Source organism: Diospyros lotus, chromosome 5 (assembly GCF_014633365.1).
Source record: "Diospyros lotus cultivar Yz01 chromosome 5, ASM1463336v1, whole genome shotgun sequence".
NCBI lineage: Eukaryota > Viridiplantae > Streptophyta > Magnoliopsida > Ericales > Ebenaceae > Diospyros > Diospyros lotus.
In genome coordinates, this window is record NC_068342.1 from 10,497,050 (window position 1) to 10,510,643 (window position 13,594).

General features: G+C 34.7%; 1 protein-coding gene across 1 annotated transcript; it reads right to left on the reverse strand.

Annotated features, from left to right (window-relative positions):
• Positions 1-2,805: 2,805 nt before the first annotated feature.
• On the reverse strand, positions 2,806-11,102 carry LOC127800969 (ras-related protein RABH1b). The gene is made up of 6 exons (XM_052335685.1): positions 10,780-11,102; positions 7,713-7,783; positions 6,165-6,253; positions 5,792-5,903; positions 4,162-4,252; positions 2,806-3,227 (listed from the first exon to the last, which is right to left on the reverse strand). The coding sequence occupies exons 1-6, from the start codon at positions 10,894-10,896 to the stop codon at positions 3,081-3,083; spliced, it is 627 nt and encodes a 208-aa protein (XP_052191645.1). The 5' UTR covers positions 10,897-11,102; the 3' UTR covers positions 2,806-3,080.
• Positions 11,103-13,594: the final 2,492 nt, after the last annotated feature.

Consider the following 13,594-nt stretch of genomic DNA (forward strand, 5'->3'; position numbering starts at 1 on the left):
ACTTATTGACAATTATTCTTGTTTACAGCTAGTTTTGCAATTATTGTTTTCTTGTTAACATATCTTTTCTTTTGTGTTGTTCTGAAGCTTTCCACACTTTCAGTACAATCTTGTAGGTGCCCAACAGCACAATTCAACTCATCAATCATCTCTCTCTCTCCCCCCATGTTTATGGACTCTACTGTAGACTGTAGTCTCGTCACTCTTTTTTGATGATTAGAAAATAGTAATTAGTTTAAATTATACGACCAATTTATTTTTTATTTTTTTTAAAAAAATACGCATAAAAATAATTCCTGTATGCACATGTGCTGCCAAAATAATGTTCATCTTTTGAACATGTTGCTTGGTAGCATCACATCATGGGCCAAGGGTCAACTGATCTATAGGATCAAATGACAAAAGTTAGGGTTTTAGATTGCTTAATTAGACAAATTAAGCCATTACTTTTTTCTTTTTGTTAATGACTTCAAAAATTGTTTTTAGTTTTAGAATGAGATAAGCTCCAAAACAACATGTTTATAATGGATTACTTTTTTAAATCTAACGCTAAATAGTAATAATCGTTTTATTATTTATCAATAAATTTATTAATAAGCTCGTTTCTTATTCACAAATAAGCTCGAATTTAATTTATTTAAACGTGTTGAATTTATCATTTTTGTTGGTAAAGTATAACTTATAATTTTTTAACAGTTTATATTTCTTTTTCAAATTATTTGAGTAAGTTGGAAAGTTTGTAAGCAACTCAACTTATAAACTTTTTAACAGTTTTTTAAAAGTTATATTCTAATTTTTTTTAAGAGCTTATAATTAGTTGTTTTAAAGAGCTCTTATTAACCAAATAAAAGATCAAATATCTTTTTTAAAATCTAAGGGTCGTATAATCACTTGCAGAAGGTATTTTTTAATTTTTTAAGTCTAAGTTTATAATTAAACAAGTCCTAACATTTTATGTTTCAAAAATCAATAGTATTTGTTTTATAAAAGAATAAGTACAAACACAACCAAAGTAGACCCAATTTATTAAAACCCTTATAGATAGAGAAAGATACATAGAGGTTGATTCATTTACCATTTCCACCCTGACCAAATGATAAAATCTTCCTAGAAATAGAATGACAGCGACAGCTTGCAACTAGCCATATGAAGAGCCACCATTGGTGGCGCTTAAGATTGGAGAGAGGCAATTGTTGACCAGCTGAGGCAAGTGGGTATGAGATAGCAGCAAAATAATACATGGCATCTCTTAATTAAAGAAAGAAAGATTAATGCCTCCAAGTGTGTGTTAGTAGTGTGTGTATATCACTAAAATACACAACACATAAGCATCAAAAGTGTGATTCCGAGAGAAACTTGGATGAAAAGCCAGGATAAAAATGAATATTGGCAGCACTATATAGATACCAAGAGACTTGTGTAGCATGCTGTATTGAGAAGAAAAACAGTTAAGACAAAATGGTTGCTATATTAGCCATTATGGGAGCAACCCTTTCCTCAAAAACCAATTACTTAATACTTTTATAGAGCTATCAATGAACATATGTAGTCAGTTTCGATGGAACACCAAGCATGTCAATCAAAAAAACATACAAAAATCTATGTATGAATTCACCCAAGAATGTTTGAATCTGATTCTAAAGGAAACCAGTATTGTGAAGCCTGGGACTTTTAAGGATCACTCAAGAGTGAGTCATTCAAGTTTGTTAGTTCAGACAATCAATTGAAGGAGGGAGTCTGAGTTAAGGTAAACCAGAGGTCTGACATTGAAGAGAAGGAGAGGTGGAAAATTACACGACTCAATTCTGGCTGCTGGGAACACCTTAAAAACCCATTAGCATATGTATGTCACAAACATAAAACCAAAAATAATAATAATAATCTCAGTCGGTAAAAACACTCTATGCCCCCTAATCCATGACTTCTAAGAACTGCGAATATCATCATCATTTACCTGATCACTATATCTGATTATTGAAGTTTTACTTTGAAATTTGAATCACATATTCCGTGAGTTGTTGGAGAGAGATGTAAAAACATACTTTAATAGTCATACAATGAGATGACCCACCCACTGAGTTAGCAAGCCAACAACAAGCGTTTCTAATTCCATCTATGTTTTAAATTTGATCAAAGGAGAGAACAGAGATCACCTCACAAAATCGAATTAAAAATAATACCCATCCATTTGAATTTTATTTCACTTTATTTTTATTTACTTAGCTTAACTTTATAGCAAAGATTGGTAATATTATTTTTAACAGAAATTTTTTAATACTCATAAAAATTATAAAGACTCTTCATACAATTATCAACTAATTTTCAAAATTATAAATCTTTTTTAAAAATTAAAAATATTTTTGTTATATATAAAATATGTATATTTTTTAAAAAATAATTTATAAGTGAATTATTTTTTTTTATTAATTCCTTTAAAAAAACACTTATAACTAAACCCAAATTTTCATATCTCCAACTAACATGGATTTGACAGAACCGAGAAAGACCCAAAGTCCATCGCGATCACGGGACGAAAATGCAAACGTAACAGCATAGCAGTACACGGTCATCCAATGAAATGACTATCTTGAATGTTTGATTATCATGTTTTCTTTCTGTCTTTTCCTTCATTTTCCGCACGGGGTATTAAGCTAATTTCGGATGAGGATTATTGGAAACTCAAACTAGAAGCCTTACACATCCCGGGCATAAATAAACCAGAAGGAAATCATTTAATTTCGCATCACCCGTAACATTATTACAGTACAGACACACTCTAGAGTCCAGAGTGATTCAAACATCACATAGTTAACCAAATCCATTTATTGCATTTCCCAGTAAAAAATACCTAACAAAGCCAAGTCGAATCAAAACATGTATGCCTAAGGTAAAATTTAGCAAAATATAGTCTCACTCCCTACTGGTCCACATTAATTTGTTCAGATTACGCAAAACATGAATTCAACTAAACCATCTGTTTTTGAGTGAAAATTTTTTAATAAGCACAACCAAAATTTAAATGCTATTCAAGAACAAGAGCTTTACAGATAATGGTTGCACCAATCTAGACTGGCCCTTAATCAACATGCACACCCTCCTGACTGCGGTTGGGACAGAGATCCATTTGGATTGCTGGACTTGAGATTGACATCGACCATGTCTTCCTGCTTTGCTGAAGATAATGTTTCCATTCCCGGTAGGGCTGCAGCAATCTTCCGAAATAATGGCTAGAAAATGGTAGTCAAGGTTAGTCCAATACAAGAGTAACTAGGAAGGGATCTCCAACAAAGAGGAAATAGCAAACTCAATTTGAGTTGTCAGAGAGAGTACAGAAATGAAGCAGCAGAAATATAGAGAACACGGACGCTATACAACAGACATATGATACCAACACAGTAACTTTCAAAATATTTGGACAAAACAAGACAAGGCCATGTCAAATCCATGCAAGCAACTGTCAGACTATGTAACAGTAAAGTTAGGAAATTCAGAATTCTTGAACTTGCAATTAAAACTTCTAAGGGAGACGGAGTGGTGAATGTAAATTTATATTAATTTATTTTAATAATTGATTTTCAACTTATCTTTTAGAGCTTATACTGTGGTTCTGGTTTGTTGTACTAAAGGCAATGTACATGTAAGATCTAGCAATGGCAAGAGTATCTCTCAAGTGCCCAAAAGGTGTCTGGTAGTGAAAATATAAATAATAGGAATAGGATGTGTTTAAATAAATCCACCACACATTTAAAAGTATTCAATGATTTTCAGACAGGTACTTGTGCTTCTTAGTTTGAAGTGAGAAAAAAAGTTCTACTGAACGTCATTGTAGCAATCACAGGATCTAAGTTATTTCTTCTCACTTGTCAGTTAATATATTCTCCTACTTCCATGGAAGAGACAAGGTGATGATCCCATTCATTTTAAGAAATTGAGTCTTCCTTAGCATGATGACATCTACCAATAGAAATGTCGAAAGAAGTGCCATCAATTAGAACAAAAGTAAAATACCAGAGGCCCAATTCCTGTGTGCAAAAAGAATAACAAAAATGAACATGAGAACAGAAGCAGAATGTTGCATTGTTATGCACAATACCATTTTATTCATCCAGCTAAGAACATTCCTAAACTATCAGGATCTAATAAGAAGTCCAAATAGCATACCTTGATGTTGAACCCAGCCTTTGCACTGGTCTCAATAAACATAACATTCAGGTCACGAGCTTTGGCTTCTCCTTCCTCTATTGATACTTGTCTATGAAGAAACAACAAAGTTACCAGATGAAAAAAGCAACAAGTATCAATAACAGAAAAACAGAAAGGAAAGCAACAAGAAGAGGGGCTATTGAATACTTTTTATTTCTTCAAAAACCAGTTATTGAATACATGAATTTCAAATTGTTATTATCTTTGGATACATGGATCATCACTGGTAGTGTTGGCAACCCCCAAATAACAGTTCAGTTGAAACAGGCAATACCCAAAATTTGATTTTAGCATCTCTTTCCAATTTTTATGTGACAGGATATCTGATGGGAAATGAATAGTACTGCCTTGAGGGTGTGGAGCAATTCTATTTATACCTTTAAGGGTTTTACCTTGTTCCACTTTTTTCCTACGGAATAATGAATATTTTCCTTTTCTTTTTCTTGATATGTTAATTTTTTTTATGAGCTGTTTTTTGTGTTCTTTTGGTTCTTTTGTTGTAAACAAGAGAGAGCCAATATCCATGTAATAGAGTAATGAACAAGAGCTGCCCTCAGGGCATAGGTTAAGCGGTCGGATGAGCAATATGTCAGTGTCAATCCGATGGGTTGCGAGTTTGATCATTGCCCTGCATAAGGGCCAAAGGCTCAACTTGCGATTTATCTACCCTAGCGTAATCGAGGGCACGAGCACCGGGAGCCGTGCAAGGACGATCATCCCGAGTAATGAACAAGAGCTAATAAATCTTATATGAAAATGAAAATTACGTAACACCAAATAGAAGATTAGGTGTTCCCCGCTGAAGTTCCAAAAACTGTTTTCAATTTCCTAACACAAACTGTTTCAGAAACTATTTACTCAAAACACCTAGTTTACGAACAACAAAAATATGTTTTTGCCAATTTCACAAATCATTCTTATACGAAAATGAAGATTCTTAACAAGGGCATTATCAAAGTTTTTAGCTTCAGTTTCAAAAAATAAAACACTGCATCATTAAAATTTAACCACAAACAACAAAAGCTGAAACAATTTTGGAATAAAATGTTAGGAAGTGCTCGAAATTCAATGTCTGCATCACTCTAAAGGGGAAGAGCATTAACTTCTATAATTCTCAAATCACTCTCCATTTCTTTCCCATCTAGTCTTCCATTCAAAGCAGCATAAAAACAAAAACTAGGTTTGGTGTTTTTAACCACCCGCCCCTCCAAATGGAAAAAGAAAGTAACAGCCTGCATTATTTAAATTTCTTCTCAATCAAACAATGACGGAAGCATAAGGAGTTGACCACTTGAAGATGTAAATAAAGGCTAAAATTTCATACTTTCATATTTTGGTGCATTGCAGTTGGGCTGCATCAAAGGTCTCGAGTTCTTATCTTGCATAAGCCCTAAATAAAGGTTAAATTTCATATTTTTTCATAGAGCTGGAAACAGTGAAATGAGAGATCTTCTATAGTCTCTAGGCCCCTCTGTAACATGTCCTAGGATTATACATATGTATCTTTAGATTGAAATCAAATGACAAATAATGCACTAGGAGATAATCAATTGAATTCATTGTAAACCAGAATGACTCAATTAATTACCTCTTATCCACAAGGTCAGTTTTATTCCCAACAAGGACAACTATAACATCACTGCCCCGCTCAGTGCGTACCTCCTCAATCCATTTTGAAGTGTTCAGGAATGATTGCCTGCCTAAAACACCAAAAAGAAAAAGGAAAGGAAATAAGGGCAGCTGATAGAATTAGGCAGCTGTATGATAGAATCATACAACATTTCTCCAATCAATCAAGAAGAAATTAATTTCAAACAACTTAAATCAGGAAATTAAGCAAAACACTTGCAAAACACAATCTGGAACTATCATGTCTAATATAAAACTTCATTTATCACAGGCATAAATAAAATTTAATGAACTTGAGTGAATGAACAACAAGGTGATAGAAATACACATACTTGCGACATCATACACAATAACTGCAACAGAGGAATCCCTGATATAGCTTGGAATAAGACTCCTAAACCTTTCTTGACCAGCAGTATCCCTGTAAACAAACCAATCAGATGAAAACCATACATTCTAATACATCCTTTAGTAACAAACAAAGGATTGAACAAAATCTTAAGTGAAGATTTCCTAGATGTAAAATTGTAAACCATTCTGTGGTAATTGAACCATGCTTATCATTTATCAGTATAACAATAGATTACAGCACATCCAAAGCTAGCTTATCGGTATCTTTCCCACTCTAGCAAAGAAAGGATTTCATTATCACCTAGTAACCTTTGGCTGGGAGAGTTTAAACTAACATCTAAAATCACAAATACGAAAATAATAAAAGCAGCAGCTTTTTTCATATTTTTGAATATCAAACTAGAAACATGATGACATTGGGCAATAAATCTGGAATCGAGCACATCAGAATGTCAAAAGCATCAAGACCGGAAAACCCAAGTCACAGTAAGAGTTGAATTTATGTTGAGCAAAAGCAATGCCAAATGCTAATCAACACCTACTACCACTTGACATCTCTAACAACAAATAAAAATTCCCTGCACATGCAGTATGATGTGGCACAACAATAGAATGCTGCTCAAGAACATAGCTGTCAAATGTCAGGATTGTGCCTTTAATAGATTGCTACATGCACAGTGCACATACTATGGAATGGGCACAGGTGTGTACATGTGCTTGCACATGTACTAATATTTTGCAATGCAATAGGTCAAGACTCTGCAAAGAGAAAACTTGTGTACTTAATAAATATGATCAGAAGAACTGATAATGCAAATTGATTTCAAGTTATTATGAACAGATCCTTCTCATTATTATGACTAAGCATTTGAAAGATTTTAAATTTCAGAAATACCAACTGGATTTTTGCTTCTGGACTTCAACCAGCTGAATGAATATATAACGTCCCATGGTTAAGTTAAAAAGGAAGGACAAGGAATATGATATACTCTGATAGTAAAAGAAAATTAGAATGGCAAAAATATTTAACTGTCAAGAAATCTATTACATGAAATGATATGAAAGAGCACATAAAAATTGATAAGATGGTTCTGTGATTCTATCAAATGGATATACATTGCACTATTTTTTGTTTCCTTTTGAGAAGCTTCTTCATTGCACTAGATATTTGCTTTTTGGTGTTGCCAACTCATAATCTACAGAAGATCTGATAACCCCAAAAAAATCAAAAGAGTCAAGATTCTTCTAAGAATCAAATGATGTCATATCAAACATGTTCATGATAGAACTTAAAACATACAGAATTTTGGTTAAAATATTAAAATTAAATTTGCACTGATGATTGGGCCATTGTCAATTAAATTGCATTTTCCCATCTGATGTGCCAGTGCATAGGTCATAAACTTAAACCTGAAAAGCATCTTGTTGCAAATCCAACCCCCAACACACAACCAAAAAGGGAACTAGAACAAGAAGTTCCTCCTAACATAAGCAAGGAAAATTTTCACGAAGGAAATGCATCATCTTACCAGAGCTGCAATCGAACCGTTCGATCTTCCAAATACATGGTCTTAGATAGAAAATCAATCCCAATAGTAGCCTGAATCACAAATTATAATAAATAAATGCATATGAGAGTAAAGACAAGAAAAAAAGAACGGGCACAGCATGAATCTATCATTAATAACAAAATATACATAATGAGACACTATTTTGAGGCGTATAACATCCAATTCATTAACTGTTTCAGAAGGAAACAGCAGTCTCAAAATTGATTTTTAACAAAATCAATCAAAACAAAATAAAGCCAACCATAATGAGTTATAACAAATGCTATTTCATGCTTTCAATAACCATCAACTAGAAGTGGAAATCAGCCCCATGGCCCGAAAATCCCATCCAAGCCCATAGCATGATAGATTATGTATGGGCCCACACAATGGGTGTGGAATAATTTTTGTGCTTATGGGTTGGGCTTACAGCATGTATGTGATGCAATACTTGCTCTGCAAAATTGAGCACATTAACATATTTATGACAAATAGTTATATAATACATCTTATGTTGTCTTTTTGTAATAATGAAATTTCTAGTGCTAATTTTGTAAGAGAACTATTCGTGAGATATAAAGCTTTAACCTTAAATTTAAACAACCCCCACCCCCAAAAAAATAAATAAATAAACTACGAGGTTGCCATTTAAAAAAAAATGTTATATAATTCTAATGTCAACTAATTTTCAAATATTTGGGAAAGGAACAGAGCAATGCACTATTTTTCAAATGGTGTAAGGCTAAGATATGCTACTTTGATGACATCATGACTATCAGAGCAAGAATAAGAAGACATTTTAGTACAAGAAAATAAAAGTTTGAATTCAAGCAAGTCATGGAATGCCCATGCCATTTAGGTGACAAAGTTCAATTTGGAAGGAACCAATATAATTGTATAGTATAACTTACAAAATGAAAAATTCATACTGACAGCTCCATTTCATCAGTGTAAGACATTCTTTACAATGTAACATTTTGATTCAGTATGCATTGATACTCGGCAAAAACGGTTCTGAGACATGAGAGAGATTCTTCTTCTGTTAATATGCATATTTTTGAATAATATTTTTTAATCACTTCGACCATCATCATACACAAATTCTCTAACTTACACATAAACCTTTTACATGTGAATCCGTCAGATTTAAGTCCAAGGAATAAATTTTTACCAATAGTTTTAGGGTAGTTCCAACATTGAGAGATGTTAAAGCGGGAACAACTTGAAAAGAAATATGACTGACAATTACATCTCTAGCAAAATCTTGTACCAATACACAGAACCACGAATTGTTGATGATATTCCTATAACAGACCCTGATGCCTAACCTTGTCTTCACCTTTTCCATGGCAAGATTAAATGGACAAGGTATACAGAAGAATTGCCCCACAGCATTTCTTATAGGGTTTGATTAAGGAGCATTTACTAGCTATAATCATTCAACAGCTTGAATTTCATCAGATTAATGAAACTTGCTTTATAGTTTATGCCCGATAGGGACAAAGATTATGTGGAAAACCCTCCAATCAGTAAGATCGAAAAACCATGTGCCAAATATAAAACCTGTATCATTAATAAAAATAACAGGTACAAAACTCTCCAGAATTTCTATAGACAAATAACCTTTCTAACCCGTGCAGAAAATCACTTCCAAGAATATACTCTTAAGACTTGAGGATATCAAAATATTTACTACTCTTTCCCACATGAGAAAAGGTGCACCGACATATGGGAAGACTCCCTAATCCCTATTCATAAAAAGTTAGTGGTTAATGACTTAATGAAATTAAATTCAAATGACATGAGCTCTCTTTATGTAAGAACCCACCATAAATCCAATCACTCATGCAGAATTCAACATTGGAACCTATATACTTGAAGAACACGGATTTAATTGTCTGTTGGTACATTGTCATATAATAACTCAGCTTTGGTAATGGTGGTAAGATTGCTCCTTTATTGTAGAATAACCCATCATTAAGGTCAAATATATGGATGGAAAAGGTGCACATCAATTGCAAAAACACACAAATAATGGTTGCAAGGGTGTGCAAAAGGGGGTGTATGGATGCACTGATGAGAAAAAAAAAATCATGTACAAGATACTGGCTAGAAACATGGCAAAGCTCCAAGCAAAGAGACAAATACAAAAATGCATGGATTGAGATGAGATGGATCTCTTTTGCATCAGATCTAATACTTGAGCAATCGGAGAATATATGAGGCTACAATAGTGCATATCAAGTGAGCAGGCTCTAGCACTAATACTTGTTTAAAGGATAGTCAATGACTGGGTAGAGGCATTTAGGTAATAGAGCGTTGCCATACCTAGTCAAGTTTAGACAGATAAAGACACTCAGATAATGGAGTTTGGGCATCCAGACGGAGTAAAGGCATCTCAGTTTGATGATGTGGGCCACATAGGGGCACTTGAACTATGGAATGCTGGCACCCAATTATATCGTCCAGCCTATATTTATTGTATATCTTGCAAAGTCTATGCAAGAATAAACATCTTGCAATCTGCCGACAGAACTTGAGGTGGAGCAAGCTATTGTGCACGCCATCTGAATTCAGCAAATTCTTCAGATGAAATCCGGCTTATAATTTTTTTCAGATTTGATTGCTTCTCAAAACTTTCAAATTCAGGCGTGCACATTGAAGAGAGATATGTGGATAGATGAAATAAGGAAGGGAAGAGAAGTACAAAAACAAAATATATTCGTTCTGGTTTTGGTGTCATGAATTATTTGGGTATCATTGGAGAGCACCTGAGATCTGTAACTGCATGAGCTTACATCTATTTTTTCATTGTTTCCACTGTACCAGCGAGATCGCGGACGAAAAATCGAACAACAACCAGAGGCAGATCACTTAGCATCCAATACTTCAGTATAAAACGCAACAACAAACAACAAACCCCAATTACAGACGCAGACCGACAGTCAACTAGACTCGACCGAATATAATGCGGAAACAATCAGATCCGTTCACGTGAGCAAACTTCAAAGTGAAAATACGTATTTAAGCAATTCGATTCATTTACCTGATATGTGTTATCGAACTTGTCGTACATAAATCGAGTAATGATGCTGGTTTTGCCGACCGACTGATCTCCCAAGAAGACGAGCTTGTACTTGGCGAGGGCTGAAACCGGAGCCATGGTTGGGATCTAACCTAATATGCGGGCGGTATGGATCGGAAATTGCAGAGATCTCGCCGGAGAAGTCCAAGCGGTGATGTTGATCTCCGGACTATAGACAGGTTGATTGCTTCGATGGAGAAATGCCGAACGGGAGAATTTGCGTTAGGCCACTCCGTATAAGGAATTCAAAATGAGTTGTATCACGTGACGTCACCACCTTCGGCCGCGTTTGTTTTTCATTCTCAAACTCCAATTGTTTTTATTCTCAAACTCCAATTGTTTTTAGGTTGATTGGTGCGGCAACTAATATCTCAAGTTTGTATTGGTGGGTCGTGAGTTTGATTCTCATTTTATGTAATGAGGTAAAATTTCATATTTATGATTTATTTTTTTTATCAAAATTAAAAATACAAACGACAGGACCGCACAAAGATGATTATGCTAATTATTGTAGATAATTAATTTTGCTTGGGATGAGCCAGGAGAAAAGTGGTGTAGTCTTAGTGCTTCAAGTGATGTTATAGACACTCTAAGGACTTGTTTGATTGGTCATATTTTCTATGAAAAATTTTCATTTTCTATGTAAATTCTAATTTTGATGGTGTTTGATTAGTAATATTTTATAGGTAAAACTAATTTTCACTTTGGTCACGTGATGTCTCTTTTCTCACTTTTGATGGAAAACAAATTCTAAGGGGGGGGGATGAGAAAACATTTTCCAGGCAACCAGCGATGAGGGGACAGAGAAAGATGGTAGATCATTCCTGACCGCTCATTCCTCAAGTCTCTCTTTCATTTGACACCTGATCTTCGAGTTCCCCTTGTTCGTCGCCATCTCCATCAAATACAAGCTTCGAGGGTTCATCATCTTCATTCAAGGTAAACTTTCACCTTCCCCTGAAAGTAGATTTGTAGCGAGAGAGGGACAGAGGCAACGATGAAGTGAGTGAGAGAGAGGGCGAGCGAGAGAAAACGGCGGTGGGGGAGGCAGTGAGAAGAAGCGGGTTTGGGAGGCAGGAGGAGAGAGAGGGAGAAAGATGGGCAGCAACGACGAGGGGGGGACAGGGATGAGAAGTGGGTTTGGGAGGGAGGGAGGAGAGAGAGAGAGAAAGATGGGCAGTGGCGATGGTCGCTGCAACCTGCAATGGCGGTGGCGATGGTGGCTACAACCAACGATGAGGGGAGGCAGGGAAAGAGAAATGGGTTTGGGAGGGAGGGGGGAGAGAGAGAGAGAGAGATGGGTAGCGGAGATGGAAGCGGCGACAATGGTCGTTGTAACCAACGATGAGGGGAGGTAGGGGAGGAGAAATGGGTTTGGGAGAGAGAGGGGAGAAAGAGAGAGATGGGCAGCGGAGATGGAAGCGACGGCGATGGCCGCTGCAACCTGCAATGGCGGCGGTGATGGTTGCTGCAACCAGCGATGAGGGAAGGTAGGGAAGGAGAAGTGGGTTTGGGAGAGAGACAGATGAGGCGAGGATGAGGGAGGAGATAGTGGGTTTTGAGGAGAAAATTCCATAGAAAATAATATTGTAGTCAAACATCCTCAATTAATAATTTCTAGATAATTGAATTATCTAGAACTTATTTTCTTTCCATGCAAGTTCCTTATTTGTAATCAAACGCACCCTAATAGTTAAAACTACAATCGAGATGGCCTAAAACAAAGACATAATGGGGATTAAGGAAAGCAGTGGTTCTAATCTTCATTCATACCATTCTCAAACCATTATCTAATCTATTGCCTTTTGTGCCTGATCCATTCCAACACCACCATCTCTGATGGCAGAGCTACTTATACTTACTCTTGGCGTAGTATGGTTGGTTCTCAGGTAACAGATTGCACTTAATGATGCAGGTTCGAGTTATGACAGTTGCAGTGTTGGAATTTCACTTTCATGTGGGATGACTCCTTGTATACATCATGCATTATGCCTCCTATCTGGTGCGCTATCGTGTACCATAATTAACCCTTCCTATATGCGTGGGGCAATATGTGAGGGGCCCTTAAGGTGAGGGATTTCACCTTTTGCACCCAAGAGGTACTTATACTTAAAAGAAGGATAAGTACTCTTTATTTTATATATTTGCAACTTGATAATTTTATAATAAAGTCTTATAAAATTTTAAAAGATAAGCTAAACTCTTAACAAAACTAAAAATTTAATGGTTGTTGTGAGACAAATTAAAATATAAAGACTATTTTATTGTAAAACATATATAAAATTGAGAGAACAGCTCTATTATTTACCCTATTTGAATATATTTTCAGAGTTTTCCCTCTTAAATATATGAATTTTTTGAGTCAATTTGTAAAAAGAAAAACAGAAATGACTAAGATATGAAGAAAATTGAATGAACAATAAGTTTTTATGTTTTAAATTGTATCAATTTCATGCAAAGTTTATTTCTCACATAAACCATATCTTTTATTATTCATATTTTAATAGTTTTTATGTTACGTACTATTAAACTTAGTTTTTTGAAGTAATCAAACTCTTTTTAATATTTGTTGTAGTTATAGATATCCTTTTTAAAAATAAAAATAATATTAGATAAAAAAAATCATCTCTTTAAAAATTTATAACTTCTTGGTGAAGATTATGGAAAATATTTTTAAAAACATTAAGGAGTTTGAAAAAAACTTAATCAATCATTACTTATGAATTAAAATTTATTTTAACATTTAGATAAACAAGAGAATAAACTTAGATAGAAT